Source organism: Lepisosteus platostomus, chromosome 8 (genome assembly GCF_059453375.1).
Source record: "Lepisosteus platostomus isolate fLepPlt1 chromosome 8, fLepPlt1.hap1, whole genome shotgun sequence".
Lineage (NCBI taxonomy): Eukaryota > Metazoa > Chordata > Actinopteri > Semionotiformes > Lepisosteidae > Lepisosteus > Lepisosteus platostomus.
The window spans coordinates 59,520,774-59,547,602 of record NC_142618.1 but is presented as its reverse complement, the minus strand read 5'-3'; the positions used below and the strand labels follow the sequence as shown (position 1 = coordinate 59,547,602).

Below are 26,829 nucleotides of genomic sequence, written 5' to 3'. Positions count from 1 at the left end.
CCCTCTGATCACACAACCCTTTTCCTGACCTTCGCAGATTTCTGTTACAAAGGTTTCACTTATTCACCAAAACCGAGTGTCCAATCTCACTACTGCCTCCGTTTCCCTCACCAGCTCTGAAGCTTTCCCGGATGAAACCTCCACACTTAACAGGCCTTAACAGGCCCTGGAAATGTCACAGCCGTGATGGCACATCCTCGAACCCCAGATGGCGCGTGAAAGAGGAGCCCATCTTTAGACACTTTAGGTGGTTTTTCCCGGTGTCGAGAGAGTGGCGCTGCCTGTGCTCTGAGCCCATGAGAGACCGTTGCGATGGTCACACTTAATTAATTGAAAACATTTGACCTGTGTTGACCAGCGAGGCAATTTTAGATCATGATGTTGAAGTCTCTGACTGTCTTAAAAGCTCCCCGATCTAAGGAAAAATATAATTTGTTTGGCGTAGTTTTTTTTGTATGTAATGAGGGGTTCTTCTTCTCTCCATTTGGAATAGACTTTGCCATTTTCAACGACAGGATTATCTTCTTTGCTACTTTCTCGTTGAGTTATCCATCTTATGTAAAACCAGGTCTATTTCACGTTTTCCAGACACTCATAAAGATCAGATTTTATCCCGGTGTTGCATTTGTCTTACTACCTTTCTAGCCAGCATCCTGGATGTGATTTCAAAAATGCCTGCTTTTGTAAGTCTCAGACCTATCGACATTCACCCTCATTTCTGGACCCCGATTCCAATGTGTTAGACTATCTCATACATCTAAAGATGATACCCGTTCTGCTGAACACGACATGAAAATACTGTCATGTAATCTTCGAAAGAAGGTTGACCTGGATTCAGCACAAGAAATCCAGGACAGATGCCAACAACTCATCCAAACGTACAGCAAATATTTGCATGCTGTCAAAGAGACCAAAGGAAGACTGATGAACTAGTAATTTAGAATGTGTTTACCACTGTCCCTATACAATTTAGGCTTCTGCCAGGCAATTTTGATAGAAATGCATTTAAAATGTAATTTACTAGTGTATCGGATCTGTGTTTAAAATCTTTCTTTACCAATACAATTAGAAACTTTTTTTTTGTTGGCAGGTGTTGCTTATTACGGTAAATTGGTTTGCATAATTTCACAATACAGATGCATGTGCAACTGGAATTGATTACATGAGTTCTTCCCCCATTTGACTACGTCCTTCACGGAGCTTGACCGTTGGCTCTCGATGGGTTTAGGCAAACAGAGACAGTCATCATTTTTACTGTCCCTACAGCTGCAGCGATATGGTCAAAACTATCCATGACAAAAGGCTTAAAGGAACACGCGGGTCAAATAGAACCTGCCATTCTGCTAGTATGGTCCTTTATAGTTGTTTGCAGAAACAAATCAAATCCATGCTCAAGATATTAAAAGCTTTTTTTTTTTAAAGACATACCTTTCCAGAAGAGAGTACAGTAGATCTTTGATTAGATGAGGCCTAAGCTGGTATGATTTTGTTTGGTTGCAATGTCTTTAGTGTTGTGTTCTTTAAGGATGATCGGTGTTGAACCGCAAATGCAGGGCTATAAAAATGCTGCTGCCTTTGCCAGTTTCAGTCTTCCCTTCCGAGCTTTAATTCAGAAGAGGGATATCAAAGGAAGCAAAACTCACTTGTTGACAGGAACGGAGATGGCCTGGAGGAAGAGCCACTGGCTACAGTAATGCAGGTAAAGCCTCAGAAACCAGATGAAAGTGAGGAGCAGCATAATGAGCCAGAACTCTCGAGAACGCCACTGTGACAGGCCCAGCTCTGACAGAAGCGCGCGGAGGACGAAATGTGTGTGCTCAGCACCTCTCCGGCCAGCCCTCCCCCTGCAAGGGTGCCGAGACCTGAAAACAATACAGGAAATGTCATCTCTGCTTCCAGCGCCTGATGAGAGTTGCAGCTCTCCTGTAAAGCAAAACAGGCACCTGTGTTCAACCCGTCTCTTTATTAAAAGCTAAAAATGCTTTTGCGGATTTCCATATTTAGGGTGGTGCATGAGTGAGTGAAAAAAGGGGGTTAATGCTCAAGCCTTCGTAATCAGTGCTCAGATGACTTCAGCAGATATAAGAAGATATTATAACGCAGCTACTGTCCGGTAACTCACATTTGAACACTACAGTTCAGAGATCTTCACAATGAAATGTCAATTTTTACATGAAATGGCAATGAATACAGTTGCATGAATTGAGCTGAATCATAAAATTAATTGTTAGGAGAATAAGAATTGTTTTTAGCCATCAATGAAAAAAAAACAGTACTTCTGTATCTGAGTCAAAATGACAGTGGTTTACAGAAAACTGAGCCAAAAGATGTTGGGTGCCAACAATCTTACACCAAGTGAGAAGTAACTAAATAGAACATTTTTCCCCTGAGGAAAGCATTTTCTCCAGTATTTCACTCTTGAGAATTATCGGGTTTGGCTAAAGATTGCCTTGAATGTTTAAAAAACAGATCTACAGTTTAAGTACATGTAAGTATAAAATGCATTGCATTTAATTAGAATTTTTAAGAAACACTGCTTTATTGTTCATATAAAACCTGAAATTATCCTGCTTAAAAATACATGAACTTATTTTACTAAAAAACTCAAAATCTCCAATCTGCTGTCTGTTTTTTTTCCATTCCACCAAAATTTTCCCTCAGCAAATACAAACACGGCTAATATAATTGGATTGACCTCTATGAAACAACAAAATCTGCTTTTGCATAAACTGTATGTGAAAGTAAAACTACACTGTAGACAAAAAAAAAACCTTCAGTGCCAGAGCCAAAGACAAGATGCTGTAATGTCAAGTGGCATTATGTAGAAGTGGTAAATAAAACATGACTTCAATCTTCCATTTAATGAAGATATTGATGATGCATGAATATAAATATTTTTAGTTGTCTTTCTAAAAGTACTCTTCAAGGAAGAAGCCCTAACCAGATGTGAAATCTGTTATCACCAGTGAAATTATTTCATTTTTGCACCTTCAATTATACCAAAAAAACTGGATGGTGCAGGAGGGGGCGAGTGTCTAGTAGGCAGTGATTTTGATTCCAATAACAGAACTTGTCCGTTTAGGCGTGGAATTACATGATAGAAAGATTCAAAGCTAAAGTTATTACTTTTGTTAAGGATATTAAGCTCAATGTTTATTCAGAATGATTTTTTCCAATTATATTCATCTAATTTTGAGACGGGATGTGAAGGGGGGTGTAGGGGACTAGTGAGGGAATCTGCCAATCTGTTTGTGGTTCTCTCTGAAAGAGCACTTTAAAAGTTGAAAGTTTTGGTTTCTGAACTCTCACATTTTACAGCGGGCTAGTAAAATATGAGCAGTGATTCATAAATTGAGAAAAAGGCTTCAAAGATCTGACCCTTTTAGATATGTTATTCATACAGCTGTCCAAACTACAGAACTCAGTGGTCAAAATAAAAACAAAATTACTATGGTAGCAAATGCAGATTGAAATTAAATTTAGAAAATAATCATTTTCCACAGCCAGAGAGATCTACAGTATCTGCAAGACACAAGGCACGAACAAGGAGCACATTAATCCAGAGACAGTGGCAGCCTGAGTATAAACAGCACAGACTTATTTTAAGAAGCTAAAGCTGCAATGATGTCCCATATTTCCTTTTACAGTAGACGCAGGACTTTTCAAACCACTTTTCTTATTTGATCATTTGTGCATGCAACCTTTAGCATATAAAAACATGCAGATAAATATCTTTACTTTGATAATCTGTGGTTATATAACATGGAAATAAGAGTTAATGCATTTTAAAAAATGCACAAAGTGAGCAGCAAGTGGAAACAAGCATGAAGTGTTCAAGTTGGCATTCTTAATGAAGGACTGTTAGTGAAGTAGTGGCATTAGGTTTCCAACAGATTTATGTTTAAATTGCTGCAGGGGAAGGAGTGTGAGGGTAACCCTGAGAAATATTTTAGCCTTTGGTTAAGCTCTAAATCTGGAGCCACTTAAATAATGGACTTATCCTTTATTTTGAGGATTAAGATATTTGCTGTCACTTTTTTTGATTTAGGCCAAGGGCATTGTTTTTGAAAATACCAAAACAGTTTTTTTCCCTTTGAGGTAATGAGGTCCAAACCTGTCTTTAACTCTTAATACACACTGCACTTAAAACAACAGCCCCTTCAGGATGACTCTTTGTACGTCCAAGAAGAACAATGTCATACCCAGGTATACCCTAAACAAATGTTTAATATGTTCATTAATTACCTCCAGTTAATTACCTTGTACCTCCAGTACAATAAACAAAACATTTCAACGAAGATGAAAATGTTATACACACCAAATAAAATGTACTACATTACATTCATTTAAGAAAAAAAGTGTTTTTTTACAGTCCCCTGAACGCAAACGTATTTTCACAATAGTCCCAGTGTTTGTGTTATTATTTTTTCCGTTTAATGTGTGTTGAAAATTGATGCTTGAATTTGCTGAGATTTATGCATCACATATCAGAGTGTAGCATATCCTCAACAGTCAGGATACTGTATTCAGTCTTGTTCAAGAACATTACTCTCATATTGTATCTAGCTTGCATGTGTGTCATATTAAATCCTTTCATTTTACTTAAAACCTGAGTAGATTTACAGGAAGACTGCTTGAACAGATTTTATAGAAGAACTTTTCCACAATTGTCCTAGAGTGTCATGTGATTTCATTCAACGCTGATTTTCTGTAGATGTGCAGAAAAGAGAGATGATTGTGAAAGAAGCTGATGTTAAAATGAAAAGATGCTCTACTGCCAAGGAAACATTCATCTGAATATCTTTCATCAAAATCAATAACTGTATATTTAAAAAAACTCCTGTGTGATTCATCGCGAATGGACAAAGAATGATGAGAACACCTTCGATGAAAAAATGAAGAAGGTCACAGAGGTTTGCAAAGTGCAAAACATGACTTTTGAAATGAATGATTCGAAACTCAGCTCCTACCCTTGGGTCATTCTTACATGATAAAAGTTGTACAGTTATAAAAACTTCTGACCTCTGCATTATGTTGTATATTATTTTAAAACAAATTAACATTCCTGTAAAACACACAAGAAAACACTGAAATATGTCTTATAAAGTAAGGAGACAGTTACACAGAAATACAGATTTTACACATTTTATCTCGCCCTTGGGAAACTTAAAGAAACTCTGCCATTCGCAGAAGCTCTGAGATCTAAGGAAGTTTTATCAGCCTGCAATGGAATCACCTGGTTTATAAGACTACTGACAATCAAGTAGAAAGATACTCGATGCTTCTGTGCTACTAAATATTGAGTGAAACCTTTACAACACAATAATTGATTGATTTTCATTTACCTAAATACAGAACTGCTTCACACTTCAGTGGATAGTACAGTATATCCTGTGTGTTAATTAAGAACAAGAAATGGTTAATTGCATGCTGAGAAGGAAAGAGTGAAACATATAATGTTTCAGTTCTGGTGCCTTCATCAGATGTGAGAAACTGTGCTTCTGTTCACTAACTGTATATCATCATCAGCTCCTGAATTAGACACCTAATCAATCAAAGTGAATAGATTTCTGATTAGAAAATATTTCAATAAAGTACACTACTGTAATTTGTGATATTTGATATTATAAAATTATGAAATATTTAATATATTTTAAATGCATGCTTTACCAACAATATGAGAAAAATGTGGAACAACAATATATACTGTTTACCAAAATCCACAAAACCTTTGCATATATCTACCCTCCCAACGACTGGCTTCTGTACTGTATGTAAAAAGTTCTTTCTTGCAGACTATTTAATTCATTCTTCTATAATCTCGTAAATGTAAAGATTATTCTAAGCATAGAGATAGAATTGTGCAGTAGACAAGCTGAGCTAAAATTTATATAGTTTAATCTTGCAGGTCAGTATCATGAGTGCTACTGGTTTAAGATATATTTATATGCTGTTCATGGGGAAAAAGAACTGTTTAATAACATAGAATATTTTAATCTGTTTTCAGTTATTGATTTTGCACTTCAAAGCAAAGCAAACACACCCTGTATAGATAATTTCCTGAAAATGTGAAATGTATGAATTGGTTCTATCACAGACAAATAAGAGCTATTCTCCTTTAAGCAGCCCTATGATCATCCAGAACTTATACTTCCAATTGGAAAAATCCAGTATCCAGTATCCAGACCCAGTGCAGAAGCACATGACTTGTTCTTCCATGTTAAAACATACGATATATAGACCACGTGCAGAAGCACATTATTTGAGAACAGAAACTTGAGTTGCCTTTGCAACAGCATCTCTCCTATAGGAGAAGTGCATCTCTGCAGCTTTCCAACACATTATGGTTAAGGACAAATCTCTTATTATCGTATTATCCTCTCAAATGGGGATTTGCAATTTATCATACACAATATAACCTTAAAATTATCTGCAGATGCCTGTGTTGCTGTCTGGCTTACTAAATTCTAGACAAACGACAATCAACAGAATTACACACCCATGTGCAGAGCACGCCAGCTGCCCTCGGCGGGTGACACAGTGGTGCACAGCAGTCTTTCTCCGAGACCTCGTGAGAGTCTCACCCACGATTCCAGTGAGGACCGAACGGCGTGAGCACCGATCCCGTGTGGAAGATTCAAGTGTTTATTACACCTGAGGGGCTCCACAGCTGAAGGACTTCCTTTTTTCTTCTTACTACGTTTCAGGGTGGCACTGGCCTCGTGTTCCTTGGCAACTCCCCTCCCTGAGGTGGTTATTTCTACACCAAGAGGCATCGCCAAGTTTCAGAGAGTGGATTTCAGACTTCATACGTGGTTGAAGAACATAATTTAATAGTTGAAGGTGCAAACGTGGAACTAGGCAATGTAGCTGTGGGAGGGAGAGAGATTTTGTTTGCCAAATATTTTTTTGAATATCGTGCCACTGATGGCTGAAGTGATTTCTAAACATTTATATTTTTGATGTTGAAATCAGCTACAGATAATTAAACTAGTGTTGGATATACAGTATGTTGTATTAAGATAATAATACAACATTTACACCAATAAAAATTCAAACATGATTGATTCAAATATTTCATCATGGTTTTTTTTTCCTGAAAGTCATGATCTGTGTGTCAGGGTTTTACAATTATTCTACTGTTTTACAATTGTTCTCTTTTCTGCCAAAATCTGTAATCCTGTAGAGTTTTATGAACTGTACCTGTTATATCTGTTAGTTTGATATAAGCTCAACACCAGCTCATTGAGGAAAATATGTAGCATACAGGTATTTGGGGTACAGTAAAAAATATGAATTATGACAACATGACTAAGCTACAAGGTTATATACTGTATGTCATGTAATTGGAAATGCCTAATTATCTCAATTACTTGCAGCTGAAGGTTAAAAACCAAAAGGGGAGTAGGGAGGTAATCAAAGATATTGAAAAAAGATGTTTCAAAGCAAAACCACAAAACCTCATTTAACTAACAGCTTAGTGCTCTCTCCCTCACCCAGTAACTGGTTATGAAAAAAGAGTGAAGAATGTCCAATAAAATGGCAATATGTAAGAGGGATAAATATTGGAATTGCAGCGTAAATTCTTGCACAATTCAGGCATCATGACAATCCAAAATTGGACTTCATCATGAGAACACATTAATTTGTGGACGCAAGGCAGTTATTTTAATAAATACAGTATGCAGAATTTTATAGATTGATTGAATAGCACTGGAGAATTTGTAACATGGAAATCACTGTTCCCTGAGTGATTAATAAACATTTTTAAAATGTGGGATTATTGTGCATTTGGGAAAAACAAACACAACGGGAGGTTATTTTCGAACACTGAAGTGCTTCCTTTATTCCCCCTAAACACCGGGAAGCAGGCTGGATTCCATAACCTAACAAAGACTTTGACCTGTTTGTTTAACGCCCATTGTTTTCTACTTCTGCCTTAAATTTTAAACTGGGAGACTTAGGAATCCAAAGAGCAGCCTGCTTCAGCAAGAGAGTCCATTTGGCCAATGAGTTTAGCTTTGTTTTTTCGCACCTTCTTGTGTGTCGATCTCCCCCCCCCCCACACACAGGTACTCTGGCTGCTCAGTCGAGGAAGAAGACAGTCGAACCACAGAACACACTCTCTGGCGTGTGTGACATGACAGCCCAGCACACCTGTGTGGGGAGCTCGGATGCCTGGGAGGCAAAGCCATGCCAGGTAGGAATACCAGTCACAGCCAGCCAGACACACAGAGCCCTCCTTCCACTCTCTGCAGACCGGCGAGGAAGCTCAAACCGATCATGTCAAGGAACACATTAATATAGCCTTCCTTATCATTTCTCTACCAAAAGACATGCTCGAGAAACAAAGCCCGGGGAGCGAGCATCCTTTGCTCTTGAAACATGGCAGACGATGTGCTAATCCGTATGCCATGGGGCACTGGCTGTGAACCCTCTGGAAATTATTTCAGGTTGGATTTCAACCGTTAACCAAGCAGCCAAAAGAATGATTAAACAAGACACAGCTAGCAGGTTTGAACCAAATTCTTCTCAAAGAGAGGGAAAATGCCAAACCATTAAATCCACATCTAGAATTAGGTAATCTCCTTTCTTTCAAAATTATTAGCTATGCATGATTACCAAGCTCAGTGTTGTTTTCTTTATGACTGCAAGACTTCAAAGGGATCAGTACTTTTTGCATCAACAGGCAAACAATGCAGAACAAATTGTATCAGTAGCTAGTTAAATGCTCTGGAAAAAAGCCTGCTCTATATGTACGGGTAATGGGATTGATCCAGCTCTGCTACTTTCAAATGCATGTCTTGACTCCTGTGGCCAGACCACAGGATTAAAGGTCAGACAGACGGGGTTACAGACTGCTTTCTCTGTTCTGTCTGCTCTAGCCTGAGAAAAAGAAAGAGCTCAGAAGGTAACAACGAGAGACAATACCTGACCCGGGAGTCTTAATAAAAATCTTGGGTTTTGTGGAGGTAATCCAATTTATATCATGAAATTAACTTTTGAAAATGTATTGATTCTCATGAACAAGCCCCTCTTGTCACGCTAATTCGGTTAGTTCAACTATTCGAAAGAGATATCTATGAGCTATTCTACCAACACTGTGGTCGTTTGTCAAAAATTGAAATGCTAAGAGTTTGTTTTCATTGGGTTTCCACTTATTGTCTGCACACAAACTAAAAGTGTAACTATGAAATGACACCTGAGCACATCATCTCCAAGCTTTTAAAACCACTGAGTAATTAACGTAGCTAAAATTAAGGAAACACATTTTAGATGCTCCGCTGAGGCTGCTAAGAATCTATAAGCACCGCCGAAACGAAAGAAAAGGGAAAATATCAGCTACCCTTACAGCAGGAGCTGTTGGCTAAGTGGGAAAGCAGGAAAACCCTGAGCAGCGAACAATGGGAAAGTGTTTGGGCAAGAAAAGCCTGTTGTAATTACCCGGGCTTTTCACCATCGGCTTCCAATAACACAGAGCGGGCCAGTGCTACAGAATATCTGACACTTCTGATTTCCTTGAAGCGTGCACGTCCACCCGGAGCAGAAGAGGTGAGGCTCACATCTGTGCTCGAGTTGCTCCCAACGCCACAGAGCTGTTTTCTTTTCTTGCCTCGCCACTGCTCCTCCTCTTATTTCCACACACGAGGGCTGCCCTTGGAACTGAAGCTCACTCCTGGCTCCGCCATCCAAAATGCCACAAAGCTCCACAGCACTCCTGGTTTTCCTCTGTTGCGGTTTGGTGAACTGTTTTGCCATGTATTTGGGTTTTTTAAAAAAATATTTGTGGCCTGCTGCTTGCCAGTTCTTAACATTTCACTTGCTACTTTTCTACCTTTTTGGGTTTGCCCTCAGATTTTCAGCATGTCTGTGAAACCAAAGTGTGGGATTTTGAAAAAAGAAAGACAGTTCACAGCTACCCACATCTCATGCAGAGCTGCATGAGCTGTGAACATCCAGCAGAACCGATTCCAAGACAATATGCAGCACGGCCTGACCTCCTGTAGAGCTGATTCTCTAATTAATTGCTTAGCCAGCATGAGCATAGAAATCATTTAAAAATGAAAACTACTTTATAACTATTGCATAAACACAATATGGTCCTGCAGGTCTGTGCTGTCATGAGATCACCTCCTGTTTTCGGGCCAAGTTGTGCCAGACTGCATAAAAATACAATACCAGCAGCTCTCTTATTTATAGGACAAACATAGATCCCCTTTATAATCAGGGTCCCACGTCCTGTTTTAAGACAGTGGTAGACAGACAAACCAGTTCTTCACAGCATTAGAATCCTGCAAGGTTCTAAAAGATTCAAGCAAACTAAGACAGTACACGTTTAATTGGACACTCTCAGTTCAGGCTTACAGTGCTAGAATTGATCTGCTACAAAGCTTTAATTCAAAATTTAAATTAAATTGTTAGTCCACATAAAAAATACAAAAGGTTGTTCCGATTGTTCCAATTATATTTTGAAATATTTAATGTCCACCTTTTAATGTCTTTTCAGCTTCCGGGCCTGCACACAGTTGCTACACATACAGTATGTCAAATTGTACCCTGCTGTACATTATGAGTGCCATGATCAGAGGTGTCACAAGAATGCCTAGACTAACAACTCTGCCTCTGGTGCTGCAGTTTCGAAGGGCACCAACACTGTACACCTTTCCACGTTTGGAATGGATCAGGACAGGGTGGTAAAGCACAGCCTCTGGAGCCGGCATCCAAATCGTGGACCTGGTGCATCTCTTTGTATGGAGTTTGCACATCCTCCCTGAGATGGTGAGAGTCTTATCCGGGTGCAGTGGATTCCTTCCTCCTCCCGTAGGCACGCTGGCTGGGCGAACTGAGTCTCCCGCTCGTGCCCGAGAGCGTGGCTGCGAGGGATGGTGTCTCATCCCGTAGTTGCACCCTGTGTCCTGTGCTTCACACAGAGTCTCCAAGTTGCTGTGACCCTAACCCACGCAGCAGCAGCAGCTGCAGGCAGGTGTGGATTGGGAGCAGTCTCTGTTATACTGAGTGCGGTGGTTTTTATAACAAAACTATTTACCAATACTGTTAGTATCTAAAAAGGAAACATTTTCCAACGTACTGTCCTCATCCTGTGGGGTGGGTGGGAAGAATTTTATATAGCTTAGGGAGAAAAATGTAGGGTTCATATGAGCATAGTGTATTAGACACCAGGCTCTGCGTTTCAGCCCGCATAGTGACCTACTTAAAAAACACAATGTTAAAGAACTTTAGTGAGCACAGAGGAGGCACTGTAATTAGCATGTGATCATAATGCAAGTTGCTTTGGCCTGAATGACATAACCAATTCTTCCACTGCAACAGTAATTCAAGAGCCCTCTTCTCCACTACTCAAATAGGATGAGATAAGATCACTTTATTGGCCAGATACAATTTCTTGCATTAGGAATTCGTCTTTTCGCATATCCCAGCCTGCTCTCCATGAGACACACAGACAGGGAGAGAAGCTTGGGGTCAGAGTGCAGGGTCAGTCATTGTACGGCACCCTGGAGCAGTTGGGGTGAAGGGCCTTGCTCAGGGACCCAAAGGAGTAGGATTCCTCAGCCAGCTGTGGGATACGAACCGGCAACCTTCCAGCCACAGGCGCAGATCCTTAGCCACAGAGCCACCGCTCCGCCCCGAAGCTGTGTGTCAGGAGTGGGATGCAGTCGTTTGCAGTCGCTCTTTTTGTGAAATCCAAAAAATACATTATCAGCTCCCACCAGATTAGAGGTAGACACTTCTACCAGTCGAATGAGTAGTGAAACAGCAACTGAACCCAGGGAACCATTAGTTTAGTGAGCACCATAGAATTCCAGACCACCACCAGAACAGAAAGGATTCTATTCCATTCTCACCCGCAGAATGGAAATGCTCACCTTGGTGCAGAATCCTTAAACAGCCTGATTCCCATAAAGTCCAACACTGTGATCAGTAACAATACTCATTTTCATCAAAGCATTATTTATATCAAGTATCCCTAAGAGTTGTATTTTTAAATCACTCTCCTTCCCGACATTTGCACAGATCCTGTCCTGTTATCTGTGTGACCATGCATACTCACCTACAGTACACGTATGGTCTTGTATACAGTATATGCTGCCCTGCCAGTTGTTTCAAGAGCTAAAAGTACAATGTTAAGCAGCGCCAAATACAAACAGACGCAGCCTTGTGCATCCTTCCAGACCTGACAGGGACACCCAAGCAGAAGGGAGACATCTACACCAGGGCTTTGGAAGTAGTGAGAGGAACTCAAACAAGGCATTTGCAATACGCTGTGGGAATCTGCATGCATGAACTATTTTACAACACTGGCGTGAACAGGCTGGATCCATCCCTGGCCCCAAACACTGTGCTGAAACAGCCATGGTATCACGTCGCCTCAGTTTTTTGGGATTAATGTTAATAATCCACTGCGAGATGTGGTTTCTTTTGAAGGCTCTGTGTTTGTAGGATCCTTGCCTACTGACCACTCAGCACTTAGTGGGGAAAGTGCAAAAATACCTCACTCTCTATGAATCACACTTCATGAGAAGTTACATAGGGAAGACAAACTGCTTCATTAAAGCATCCAGCATAACCTTGTGGTGCTATACAGCCTGTACTACCAGGAAACAAGGGAATGAGACTGGTATCATCTGAAACTTGGAAAATAGGTCACTGTTCCCACTGACATTCCTGTAGATGTAAGAACGGCTTGAATGTGGCTTAACGTTGTGCCTAATTCGAGCTGCACGTCTGGCCAAACTGGTGGGCTTTTCCTTGCCTCATACACACAGTTGGGTACAGCATGTGGTCAAAATCAATGTATCCTTCAAAAGCCTAATTAATTCCAAACAAAGGGAAGAGGGAGAAGAAGGCATTTAGTCCTCTAAAGTCTAATTTATCATCACTACTCAGTGTAAAATCAATCTGTTGTGTTTGTATGGCATAAACAATGAGCAGTTTGACAGGAATGAAACCGAAACATATGTGAAGGTGTTTTATGAAAGCGCATGCGGGAATACATGATGAAAGGAAACATCTGCATTTGTTTCTATGTCAAACCACATGTGTGTTATAAAGGAACTTTTTAAATTTTATTAAAGAATAACATTATTGTCACCCTCACGGGCCCTTTCCTCACAGTTTTCAGGGGTAGCAACAATAATAACACCAAGACCCCCATTTTTTCAACACCATCATCGTCGTTTCATCTGGTCCAGGGCTCAGGCATGAAGAGAAATCCCCGGAATACATCTGACAGAAGTAAAATGAACCAGTGACGAATGAATAGTAGGTAAAAAGGCGAAATGACACAAGGCAAATCTCACTTCTAGCTAATACAATGAGACAATAGAAGCCATCAAAATGAATGAATGAATAGGATCCTTTGTTTTAAAACCCTTCATACTAACACTGTAATTTAAAACCAGGGAGCTGGCATGATTCTTACACAGCTAAAGGTTTCTGGTACATACCAGACATTTTGGCTTCTATCTTTTTTACTTGCTAACTCTACAAGAAAATTTGACAAAGAAAATAAACACATATGCCAGAGTTCCAAGAGCAGCTGGAAAAAAATAAAAGTATTGACGAAAACAACTCCTCTGCTCTTCACACCTAGCGGGGACTCTTAATGGCACAGGAATCTACTTCTGATACAAACGTGCTGTATAATGGAAACTAAGTTCATTTTGGCACATTTATGCACTTGATAGCTTGTGAAGACTTTTGGCCAGTATGAAAGCTATAAGCCACCTGCAGCCATTTCCTGTCCTTTCTTTATTTGTCTAATTAAACCTCAACTTTGCTTCACAACATCCACCCATTTTCTAACTGCTTTTTCCAATCTGGGGTTGTGGGGGAGGCAGAGCCTCTCCCAGCAGGCAACAGGCACAAGGCAGGGTACACCCTGGACAGGACGCCAGTCCTTCACAGGGCAGACACACACACTCACCCTGGACAGGACGCCAGTCCATCACAGGGCAGACACACACGCTCACCCTGGACAGGACGCCAGTCCATCACAGGGCAGACACACACACACTCACCCTGGACAGGACGCCAGTCCATCACAGGGCAGATACACACGCTCACCCTGGACAGGACGCCAGTCCATCACAGGGCAGACACACACGCTCACCCTGGACAGGACGCCAGTCCAGCACAGGGCAGACACACACACACTCACCCTGGACAGGACGCCAGTCCAGCACAGGGCAGACACACACACACTCACCCTGGACAGGACGCCAGTCCATCACAGGGCAGATACACACGCTCACCCTGGACAGGATGCCAGTTCATCACAGGGCAGACACACACACACACACACACTGGACAGAACACCATCACAGGGCACACAGTACACACTCAGACCAGGGTCAATTTTCCCATAAATTAATTGACCTACCAGCATGTGTTTGACTGTGGGAGGAAACCAGAGCGCCTGGAGCATACGGGGAGAACATGCTGACACCAGGTACCCCAGGTCAAGAACTGAACCCAGGCTCCCAGCGCTGCAAGGCAGCAATGCTGAGCACTGTGCCGCCGTACTGCCCAGCTTCAGACCATCAACCACATAGTTGCACAGTCCCAGGAAGTGATGCTGGGTTTCCAGTGGCTCGAAGGAGGAAGTGTCTTACAAACAAAGAGACGCCACCAGGAGCCTGGCATTTTATGTTGTGATTGGAATGTGGGTTAGAGTTTGTAAGGTAAAAGAGGCAAAAAAAAATTAATCTTATATGCAGTGCTGTGGGTGTTACAGTACACACCAGCACTTCGCAGTAGATTAAAAAAGTTATTTTAAAAATGGTCTGTACATGACGTTATGAATTGGATGTGGAATTTTATATTTTAAAGAGCCTTGCCTCCTGAGGTTAACCTCACTGTTATATTGCTCACAATTTTCTCTTCCTTTTTCTTTTTATAACAAGAAAAGTCATAGACATAATTGGTGTGAGATTTAGGGGGTACATTTCAGTGTAATTAGAGTCTTGGTAATTGGGCTAATTAGATCTAATTGTTATGTGAAAGTGAGTTTGATTAAAGCAGGTTTCCCCAAAACGTAAAAAAAAAATCTTAAGGTCCACAAAATCAACAAAGAAACAAAGTTCTCTGAACAAAATAGAAAATAAAAATACAAAATAATAAGAAAAATGCCAGATCATTAACAAATGAGAATATATTATTGTCTAATGATCAGTACTTAAAGATCAAGACAAACGCTAGTTAAGAACCAGATAAGACCTATATAAAAAACTGAGTAACCTAGCCTTTTGACCTCCAAATCTAGGGTTTAATTTCCCTTTACTGTGCTTAACATTGAGCACGCTACTGTTCGTGAAAACACCCCTGGGCTGAAGGGGGAGGAGTCCATGGGGATTTAGAGAGTATTCGTTGGTTCTTCCATGTTAATATTCGAGCTCTATCTTCTGCCAGCTCTGACACTGTTACAAATGCCAACAGAAAACATTCTGTATAATGCTGACAGTTCATGATATATTCCACAGATACTCTGCACTGTTTGTAGGGCAAGTCCACAGATCTGTCTATTTTCCATGAGTCTGTATGGTAGACCGATAGAAACAAAATGAGAGAAAATAAAATGTCACAGATTAATTGGACGGATGGACAGACAAAACGTAACAAAGATTACAAATGAGAGAAACTCATTCAGTCCATCTAGCCTGTTTGGTTAGATGTACAATAGTTATAGTTATGTGCTGCCAGGATCTCATCCAGGCATTTCCTGAAAGCAGCCAGGATAATAGCTGTAACAACATGGCTGGGTAGCTTGTTCCAGACTCCCACAACTCTTTGGGTAAAGAAGTGCATCCTGTTCTGGGTTTTAATGCACTTCCCCATAATTTCTATTTTCACAGTTGTTTCACTGTTCATTCTGAAGACAGCAGCTGGGTTTAATTTGATGATTATGCAACAAGATCAAGCTTGGAACATTTTACTGGTTTGGAGATTATTGATTTTTTTTTTTATCAGTTGCCTTTCTTTAAGTTCTTATTATTAACTCCATCATGCATCCCAAATGGCACACATCCACCATCTATACCAAGTGGGCAAACTCATTGCCCAGGTTTTAAGAACATAACTTGAGAACATAAGAAACGCTAAAAGGCCAATTCATGTCCGTTTACTAGTCAGTAGCTAATTGACACAAGGAAAATGGGATACTACAAAATGTGCATTCTTTTATAATAACTATGGTCATATGGTCAAGTTATTTAAAACGGTCTCCTAACAGCTAAACTGTCCTTTCAACACAAAAAAAACTTTCAATTAAAAATCTAGACATACACTAAAGCAATATGAAGCCATATAAATTCACAGGTGAGTTCTGAGACACCGGGATATTGAAATGTTAATTCAGAAACAACCATCTTCACCATAGGAAACACAATGGGAAGACAAGATAACTGCAGAAAACAGCACCCTGCCAAGCTGACTTAATGGAGACAAAGATACTTAATTGAAACATAAAATCGATCAATTTTAATTGAATGCATTTGAAAGAGCATAAAAGCTGTGATGATCCATCCACCTGTATCTTGCTGCTGTAGTGATTGTCTTTAGAAACAGCTGCAGAGGTGCAATTTGTCTGCTCAGGTGGTAGATTACTCTTTGAATAATGATGGTTTGATAGCAACAAGTAGCCTGTAAGTCATGCTCTACATACTGTATAAAACAAATTAACTCAGCTTCTTATCCTGTATTCTTTTTAGTATTCTTCTGGTGGGCTGCCTTTTGTATGTATGAGGGTTTGTAATAGCCATGCTACATAATGACAAATGCTGCCTGTAAGAAATACATAGAAAGGTGTTATACCGGAAGGTAGTAGTGAAAAAGCTGACATTGCACATGTGATATGTGTACCTTTAAAGTATTGGATTTCAAGAGAAGTTGAAAGAAAAACAAACACTGAGATTTAAATTAGCTTTGGCGGCACTGTGCTATTGAAATAGACTGACAGATTTCAGAAAAGCATGGCCTCTTCATGATGTGGACAGCAGCCTGCGACAAATTATCTTTGCAGAGTGATTCCACTTAACCTGCATGCTTTTATCGACACAGGTGTAAACTGCACAGGGACTCAAAAGCAGACCTTACTGGAAACATGTTACCTCATTTTTTGTTTTATACTGAGGAGTTAACAAGTAAATCACAATGGAGACATGAGTGCTAATGTTTTCTACCAGTGAATTACAGCCTCTCGTGACATAAATCTCTAACAAGCTAACTAGTTATCATTGCATTATTAATAAATTCTGTGACAAAACTGCTGTGCTTCTGAAATGTTTGCAAATATGTTCGCTCTGACCGTGATGGTTTTGCATATCTCCTGAGAAGACAGATTTCTTATATTTGTATTAATATTTTAAAATTAAAGTATTTTTCACCAAACATGACAGGATATACAAAAATGTATGCTGATATAAAAAACACTTCATGATACTGGCATTTTTTGTCATTTTATTTGGTTTCTTCAGGCGCTTAAACTCCAAACCATTAAGTCAACTGATCCTTTACACTGGTCCTCTTCCATCCTCCCATCGTCTTCATCCAATACAGGGTCGCAGGGGAGCCGGAGCCTATCCCAGCATGCAACGGGCACAAGGGTACAGTACACCCTGGACTGCATGCCAGTCCATTTCAAATATGGACGGACACACACACACACTCACACAGGGCCAACTTTCCCAGAAACCAATTATCCCACCAGTATGTTTTGGGACTCCACAGCGACAGCAACCCAGGTGTGGAACTGAACCCAGGGCCCCAGCACTGAGACAGCAATACCTACCACTGCGTCACAGTGCCACCCCTATTGGTCATTTTACTTTTTTGTCATTTGAATTTAAATCAAATAGAACTTTGATACAGTTAAAAGCGCAGAACTTCAGTCACCCTCTTGGATATTTAAATATGAGTCACAAGATTTCAGACAATCCCAAGTATTATCAAATTATTCAATAAGAAAAACAAACATAATTTCCTGTTACTGTAGCTACTAATGACTAATTCCATTAGGAATAGCACTGATCTTTACTGTTTACTGCATCTGCATTTATATACACAAATATGATTGCAATATGATTTAAAACTTTAAACTGCTTTTTAATTGACAAAAGTCAGAGAAGCATCTAAAATATCAAATTAGCTTATATATTTCATTCTGTGTGAGGCCAGGTTATTTGCAATACTCTGGAACCACTTCTTAATTGTTTACCATGCAGATCAATGCTCATTTACCAGATGAAGACAAGTGTCACATTTCTTTACATGATCCAAGAACCTCATTTTAAGTGACATTATCACACATATAGGATAAAAACCTACAGTATCTGTTTGTTAAAGCATTTTGTTTTTGGTGTATTTATTTTTTATTTTTGTTCTTTGAAGTTTAGAGAACCAAAACGATGTCCAGTCCAATATTATCCTATTTTTATAAGAAACCAAATACAGCCTACTCTATCACAGAAATCCTGTCTCATATAAAAACAACACACAGACATAAGAGAATGAATTAAAACAATTAAACAACAGTGATAACAATGCAAATGTATGCTTTATCAAGCTCAGTTGTATAAATTCAGTTTTATTATAGCACTAGTTTTCAGCAAACCAATAGCAAATAGCGCTACATATGGATTACTTGGTTCTAAGCATTGTACACAAAAATAATCTTCCTGCACTTTCTTTACATAGAACAAAATCATTACTGACTTGTTTTCTACCATCATTAAGTGAAGATTCTGAACAACTCTTCAAATTAGCAGTGCGTGCTGTTTAAATTATAGCTACCTGTGCACTTGAATTTATTACATTCCTCATGAGCCGTAATAACTCAGGACATCTAAGCATGGCCTTACAATAACAATAATAGACCCAGAATGGACCTAATTTTTCTTGCTGCAGTTTGGCATTATGCAAGCATTTATAAAAAGAAGTGGGAATCAGGGCAAATATACACCAGGGAAAGCAAAGTGTCCAATCAATGTCCAACAAGCACCTAACTGTACTTGGCTGTACTACAAACAGAAGTTTTTTTTTTTTGCTTTGGAGTCTTTCTATCATTACGACTTGGGGCCCACTACATACAGTACCAGCATCCTCCTAAAGGCATCTAAAGTTAAAGGCTCACTCCTCAAAGAAAAGTCGGCCGTGCGAGACAGAGGCCGTTTCAATATCACGGATTGCAAGAATATGTCAGAATATGTGGGATTCGAGGCGCATTTCCAGTGTTAATGTGCGAGGAGGCCTGTCTCAGAACCACAGAACAGTCGTGGTGAGAAGCCAGCCATCTGAGACTCACTGTAAAGAGAACCGGCACTCGTCCAGCTCGTCTGCGCAGAGGCAGGACTGCGCGGTCTCCTTTCCGCACTGAAGCGAGGACGCACTCCCTTCATGGCATGGACTGGGACTCTTACTCTTCCTCTTCTGAGCTGGTTTCTTCTGCAACATACAGCATTGTTACATATAAGTACCCACACCTATCAGAAGCACCCCACTGACTCACACGCCCTTTTAAACCCGGCACCTGCAGAAAGAAACAAAGCAGAAACAAGAAGGAGCACCTGATTCTGGTGATATAATCAGAAAGCCAAGAGAGAGACAAACCATTTTGTCATTCCACAGCAGCACAGAATACATTCTGGATAACAGCCTTTTAAAAATCCTTTCCCTGCTGTAAAAATATTGCGGCCTTGAAAGTTTTCTGTAGACAATGAGGGAGAAAAATATCTTTCGGGAACATTTTGTTTCTTTGCCAAGATGCTGTTCTTTGCATTAATTCGCACAGAGCTCTATAAACAAACCCCAAAATTTCCAAGGGACTAAAGGGTGCATTTTAAACATTTCACTGAAGTGTTGCAATTGCAATCTTATTTGTGAAGCAGCCAAAATGTTTGCATTCTCTTGTCCTGTCAAGTGTGGGATGCCCTAGGGAAAGCTTAAGTATTGTCCTCTAACTTGCAATGTGTTCTGTTGTAAAATATGGTAATGTGTTCCAGCATCAGAAATGCTCTCTCCAGCATCTTTCTTACTCCCTCTCTACACCTGTGAAATCCAATTCAGAACATCCAGCAAGGAAGACAAGTGAAATTTGATGTCATTTCATTTCGTATCTCCTGCTCTGTTAAACTCTTAAAACCACACACTTAAACATTGACATGACAATGAAGCTGGTGTGCAACAACCCCCCAAAGTCAAGCGGAAATCTTTATATTAATTTTAAGTACAAGAAACATTCAATTACAGTTTTAATAAAAAAAGATAAGTTCCAAAAACTGGTAACAAATTAGTAACATATGCACAATTATCAGGTTAGATACAGAGATTGATAACCAAAAAAAATAGTGCAGTAGATTACTGGTGGAATCTGAAGACAACTGCAGCAAAATACAAATCATTCCATCTGCAGTGCATCTTAAATATTTCAAAATAAAAAAAACATTAGCATCACATCTTTTTTTTTCCAGCAACATGGCAGCCTAAAGAAAATGCATTTTAATTGTTATTAACTCCTGTTTCATGGACTACTACTTGATATTTCTCATCCAGGCTCAGACAGGTTTGAGATCACTGCACTTAATCATCAGATGACTGGTTTAAACTCAGTGACATTTGACAAAGAAAGCTGCATTCTTGAGAGGTGTGCTGTTTGGTTGATGCACATAGCTTGAGGGCAATGAAAGGTATGCACTTCAACACAAATGCAAACACACACATATAAATACATATGTAAATACATTTGCATAAATATATATGCTAGGCAAAAATGTATTTTAACAGGATGAATAATTTCTCTGAAGCAAAATTCTAAAGTTCTAAAGCGAAAAGCCAAATTACACTTTAAATCTATATTCAATGTATTTATCTGTCCTTCCTACACAATCACATATGCAAACTTTTATTTTTGAAACAATCAATGCTTAGTGCATACATACATACTGTAGACACATATCTCAGAGAGTTTTATTTTTGAAACAATCCTAAAAAAAGGCAGCTACGACGAAGGCACGCCACAGTGTTTGACAGCCAGAATTTGAAACAGCACTGCAAAATCAGCAAAGAATGTAATTCTGCAATTACCACTTCAAAGTGTGGCAGGTAACTTATGGGCTTTGATTAATTTAGTTTAAGTCCTCTGTAGCTCAGGAAAAGGCGTGTTCCGAGCAATAAAAAGGTTTGCTGGTATTGCTGATTTCACAGAATTTCAGCTGCTGCTGCTTGTCAAGCAGATCAAAACTGGCTTTGAAGACCGAAAATACCTGTTAGTGTGAAATGTACTTTGACAAATCTCAGATAATAACGGGGAGGTTCGCCTGTTTCGAAGGAGAAACACATCCAAAATCACAGTGTTACCTTGCCGTGCATTCCAGCCACTCTCCTCCCCAGGATGGGATTGCTCATCGGCTCTGCACTTTCAGGGTTGTCAGCTCGGGAATCTTCGCCTGCAATGCAATTAAACATTTCTCAGATGTTTTTATTTCTGCAGCCTAAGCAACAACAAAGAGTACTGTATGTGCCGTGTTTTTTTCTCCAAATGAGAACAATTTCTTAATCCATAAGACAATTTCTGAGGACAAAACAGAACACAAAAACACAGTTTTTTTACTTTTTTTTTTTACTAATAAACCTGTTAGCTGAAATGGTGACATTCTGCATTTTTAGAGGTAATCACATATTTCATGTACTGGTTTATAATAATCAAGGAATAACCGAGATGAATCCCAAGGTTCAAAATGTAATTAATCTTCATAACAAATGTTTAGTTAAATCACAAATCTTTAAACCTAAACCTAACTATAGCAATAAAATAAACTGAATAAAAATTGAAAGCAAGCATATTAATAAAAATGGTAGCAGTGTAAACTGCACTAAACACTTTACATAAAGTATGATATTTACCAAGATGTAAATAATAACAATCTGCTTAGATCTTTTTTAGGTCCTTTTTCTGTTCTATTGGCAGTGCAAATGGAAAACATCATTCCTGTACAAATTATGTTTTTATTACAAAACATAAAACTAATGGAAAATGTATTTGTGTCCTAAAAAAGACAATATGTTAATAATAAAAATGTCACACTGACAGTTCATGCAGAAAATCAACAAAATCAAAATCAAACTCTTTTTTTCAAGTATCATAAAAAGCTTCACAAAAGCAGAAAAACGTAGTGCTTTATTTTATAACTCCAAGCATAGAACACCAAGAGACATCTACTGTATGTAAGTCTTAGATTCCTCTGTCTTTACTATCCTCTAATAACTAAAGGAACTAAATGAAGTCAATCAATTACAATCAATTACTGTACAGTGTATTACAGTATTAGTTTATTACACAAACCTGAATTCACACTGTCCTTAATTTTTGTCATCTAAATGTAATATATTCTTAATTTGAATCAAAACAGTAATATTTATTTTTGTAGGTTCAGAAATATATCTATTTTTAATAATCTGAGTACATTATGAGTATTTTAGGGTATTTAGGTTAATTTCCTCCTGTATTGAAATACAACTGAAATCAGATACAGTATTTGTTGCACTGTTGTTTCTCTGCAAGAATAAAGCCAGTAGTGTACACCCACGTCAGAGAAAATACACTTCTTCCATATGTATGAAAAAACTAACTCCAAAAAGGATATTTAATTTCTAATGAACAGGCAGCGGATTTTCTTAAAAAAACACTGAGTCTGAGAGTATCAGATTTTAAGATGTAATGAAACCTTCTGAGATTCATAACACCTACTGGTGCTTTATAGAATTGGAAGCCACTTGTTTTGTTTTCTTAGGAGAAACATTATTTAACTTATTCTAGTAAGTAAATTTAGAATGCAATGCCTCTGTTGTGTTTAACAATAAAGAATCTAAATTTCTCCTTTTTACTATACAAATTATTTGGTAATCTTGCTTCTTTGTTTATTTATCAATGTCTAAAATATATAAAGTATATTTCTGTATGTACTTGTTTGTCGACTTATTGTGATAATCTAACTAGGCATCTATTACTTTTGTAACTCTACTTCAAATAATCAAACCCATTAAAATGTTTGTAGCTCATTGTTGAAAAGTATAAAAGGTACAGCTTTGGTTTATTTCTCTCAAAGCAGAAATTCTACAGAAAGTCATAAGGCTAAAAAATCTTTTCAAATCAGTCAGTAATATGTAAAATAAAATGTACTTATATGCTGCAGTCTTAATCATTACAGTCTTCATTTACAGTTCATTTATATAAATACCAAATTTAAATTAAGACACTTATGCAGTGCTTTTTTATATTACAACATATCTCTACATAAAACTGTAGGCTTTTAAAAAGAACAAAAAATCTCGCTCTATAATCGCTCCATATCTGTACTACTCATTTTCTGTTCACTAAATCCTTTTTACAGCCTTAACTGTGTAATGGCACTGCTATGTTATTGTTACTACTTTAATAGTAGGTGATAGTCAGTTGTGTTCTACTGTCTTACTACTTTGTAACAGTAACAAAGACATATACGCACTATAAACATGAGGAAATAGTATCTCCTGTGAAAGTTCGAGCCACACACATCTCCACAAAACTGAATAAAACCTTACGAGCAAAATCAGTCTAATGCACGCAATTAGAAATGATGAAAAATCTAAAAAGAAATTGAATTTAGTTGTAATACATTTCCCATTCTTCCTTTCCTTGGAAAATTACTTCTGAAGTGTTTTTTTTCTTTTTTTCTGTAATTTAAATGTTAAGCCGCCAGATGTGTGTCTCATGCTTGAAGAGCTGAGGCTTTGCATTATTTAGCATATTAACATTCACAGAATTTAAAAAAGGGTTCCTTCATTGCCTGAAGGTTCTAATTAAGTAAACCTTAGCTTGATACATGTAAAAATTTCAGTATGAGAAACTTTTTTTCTCTGTTTCCTTTTCTTTGCAGCCAGTCACATCTATATAATAAATATGGAAACTTCCAAGATGATATAATTTTTTTCTTTTGCTTGAGGAATTAAATATATCTGTAATAATAACTTTTAAATAGAGGCTACATATCAGCAATACTTCTGAAGGCTAAAATCTACTTAATGGCAATACTGTTTAGCTTGCAGAATGCTGTCATTTTTTGGAGGGAACTGACATCAGATTTAATTTTAACGCAGCTGTAGTTTTTAATTAGTATTTCTGCTCGTAAACATTTTAAATGCCTACAGTTTAATATATTTGAATTTGAATGTGAAAAGCAATGTATTTATTAGAATCGCATTACCTTTATCTACATAAAATATCATTAGTGACATCAACAACTGCTCTTATAAAACCCATCACAATGCACTAAATTGTACTATATATGAAAATATATTATGTATGAAGAGATACATAGCTCTATAAAGCTGTGTGAAGAGACAGTTTTGAGCTTTAACACAATGCATGTTATACAGCCTGTGTTCAATACAGATGGATTGACATTCACTATGATTTGACTATATTCATAAACACATATGAGGAATTTAGTTATTCGTCCATAAATGCCAGAAAATGCCAAACCTCTCAACACCACCCAGCCAAAAACAAATGTGACTAAGTTATTTTCTCATATAAGCGAATCTCAGGCAGTGCAGAGGCTAATCAATGGCCCATGAAGTCTCTTATCTATCGTGGTTTAGAAAATGCAAATAATGAAGTATCACAGAAGTTGAGTGCTGAACATTATGCACATATATTGAATTCAATGCTCGGTGAAACATACTCGCGCACTGTTTTCCTGAATGTTATTCATTTGCTTTGTGAAAAGATAACTGTGGATGGTTTAAATAAAATGTTTGATTTAACTTTAAATGACTGAATAGCAAAAAAGAACAGAACAAAAGGAAGGGAATTTCTATTTTCCCAGCACCACAAACTGGTTAGTCACGTACTCTCGGAAAGCTTCAGCCAGGGGAAGTCCTTCAGTGTCAGGCCAGATTCAATCATTCCTGTTCACAGCATGACGCGGCAAGCCAGATATGTACTGAGCAGGCTGGCAACGCTTCACATTCATCAGGCACTTTTAGCTGCGCCTTTTCTCCTCCTCACATGAAATTAGATTTTACACCTTTGGAAACAATCTTTAGGTCAAACAGCGGCACATCCACAATTCCTGTGCACCTCTGTACTAAGTGAACTGTAAAGGTAAAAGAACACTTTTTTTTGGTCACACACACTTACCTGGGTGTTTTTTTTTTACTTTCTCATATTATCTCCTTTCTATTTGTGCAGTAAGCCATTGACATTGTTGATAAGCACATTAGCAAATAAAGTTATTCACCTTAACAAGTACAACGCATTTGTTTTACTAAGTTCATGGGACACTGACAGAATTAAAGGTAATGGATGTTAATTTCTTTAAATAGTATTACGTCACGTTCATATTCCACAGCTCATTCATAAAGACACCAGAGCCTGGTCCTAGACTACTTATCCAAAATGAATATTAGATAGTTCAAGATTAAAAATAACCAGAGACGACAGAACCACTGGTAGATGTTTTTAATACACTCCCTCCCCTTGGGAAGGATGACAACCTTTCAAGTACATTTGGTGGTTTCGTGTTCATGTTGCCTTCCTCTTATGAGCTTAGTCTTACAAAACCGATGAGTATTTGAGAAGAAATTATAGTAGTTAAAGATAATTACAGTCATTAGTTTAAGAAGCTTAACTATAGCGACGATTAAAAACATCAAATAGTAACATGCTACACCGTACAGGATCCGTAAAAACATTTAAATCCTATCCATGTTTCAGTTTTGCAATTTCACCTCCAATGCCATTTTTAAAAGCTCCATGCAATTTGTGATCAGGAAGCATCACTTAGTGTGGATCTAGCAGCAGTCAGTGAATGTTCCTCCTCCAGCACTGAGTCCCAGGTGAGAGCTGTGGGCACTGTGCTGTCTCATAAGAACATAAGAAAAGACACCAATGTGTGGAGGCCAATCAACCCATCTAGCCCCGGTGGTAGTTAGTCTTTGAATGAGCCAAGCATGTTATCCAGCTGTTCTTGAAAGAAGCCAGGGTACAGTATCTGCTTCAGCAACAGCATGGCTGGTTACAGTCGCCTGTTCCACACTCCCACAACTCTTTGGTTAACTCTGTTGTAACTCCTCCTCGCCATCCAGTAAGCCACAGAGCCACAGAGAACAGTGTGGATGGCCAACGCCAAAAATGCACCCGAGTTATAATTCATGTCTTTCATTTTCACTAAATAGCATCCTTCTCCTCCTCACTTAATATTACTGTACACAGTGGCTCATCTACCAGCTATTACACTGTGGAAAGTGTACCTCATCTCACTGAAGTGCTCACTCAGGCCGTTCTCAAGTATCCCGAAAGAAAGCCTACAGAAATCGGACTCTGAACATACACTTATCCAACACTGCAAGAAAGCAAACAACAAAAACAACAACAACACGTGTTTCTCTGCTCTGCCACGGATTCAATCCACATCTTCTACAGTATCTTCCCAACAACTTTGATCCACCAATGCTGATCGTCTGTGAAAAAACTAAACCAAAACAAATTCAAAACAAACATTTGGCTAACGAACTCTTGGTATCCAAGTAGTCAATTGCATCAAATCTGCTCAGTTAATTGTACTATAAACATGCAATTCATGCCTACTTTCATTTAATAAGTGCACTTGCTACTGTACCTGATATTAAGCCTGGTGAGTCCAATAAGCAGACAACAGTTGGCTAAAGCACACTTTTACAATGCACAATGACAATGAGCACAATGATATTCAAACGGAGTGAGATACTGGCTCTACAAAGCAGGATTTATAATTTCAGAGTGTCATCCTAATCTGT

The 26,829-nt window shown here is 38.6% G+C and overlaps 1 protein-coding gene across 3 annotated transcripts in view; it reads right to left on the bottom strand.

Moving 5' to 3' along the window:
* Positions 1-26,829, bottom strand: part of ofcc1 (orofacial cleft 1 candidate 1) — a 108,005-nt gene that overhangs the window by 32,648 nt on the left and 48,528 nt on the right. For all 3 annotated transcript variants that reach the window (XM_088644126.1, XM_088644128.1, XM_088644127.1), the window contains exons 14-16: positions 21,370-21,458; positions 19,319-19,458; positions 1,644-1,862 (exon numbers count right to left, since the gene is read on the bottom strand). In XM_088644126.1, coding sequence (XP_088500252.1) covers positions 1,644-1,862; positions 19,319-19,458; positions 21,370-21,458 — 448 coding nt within the window. The remainder of the gene's footprint in view (positions 1-1,643; positions 1,863-19,318; positions 19,459-21,369; positions 21,459-26,829) is intronic.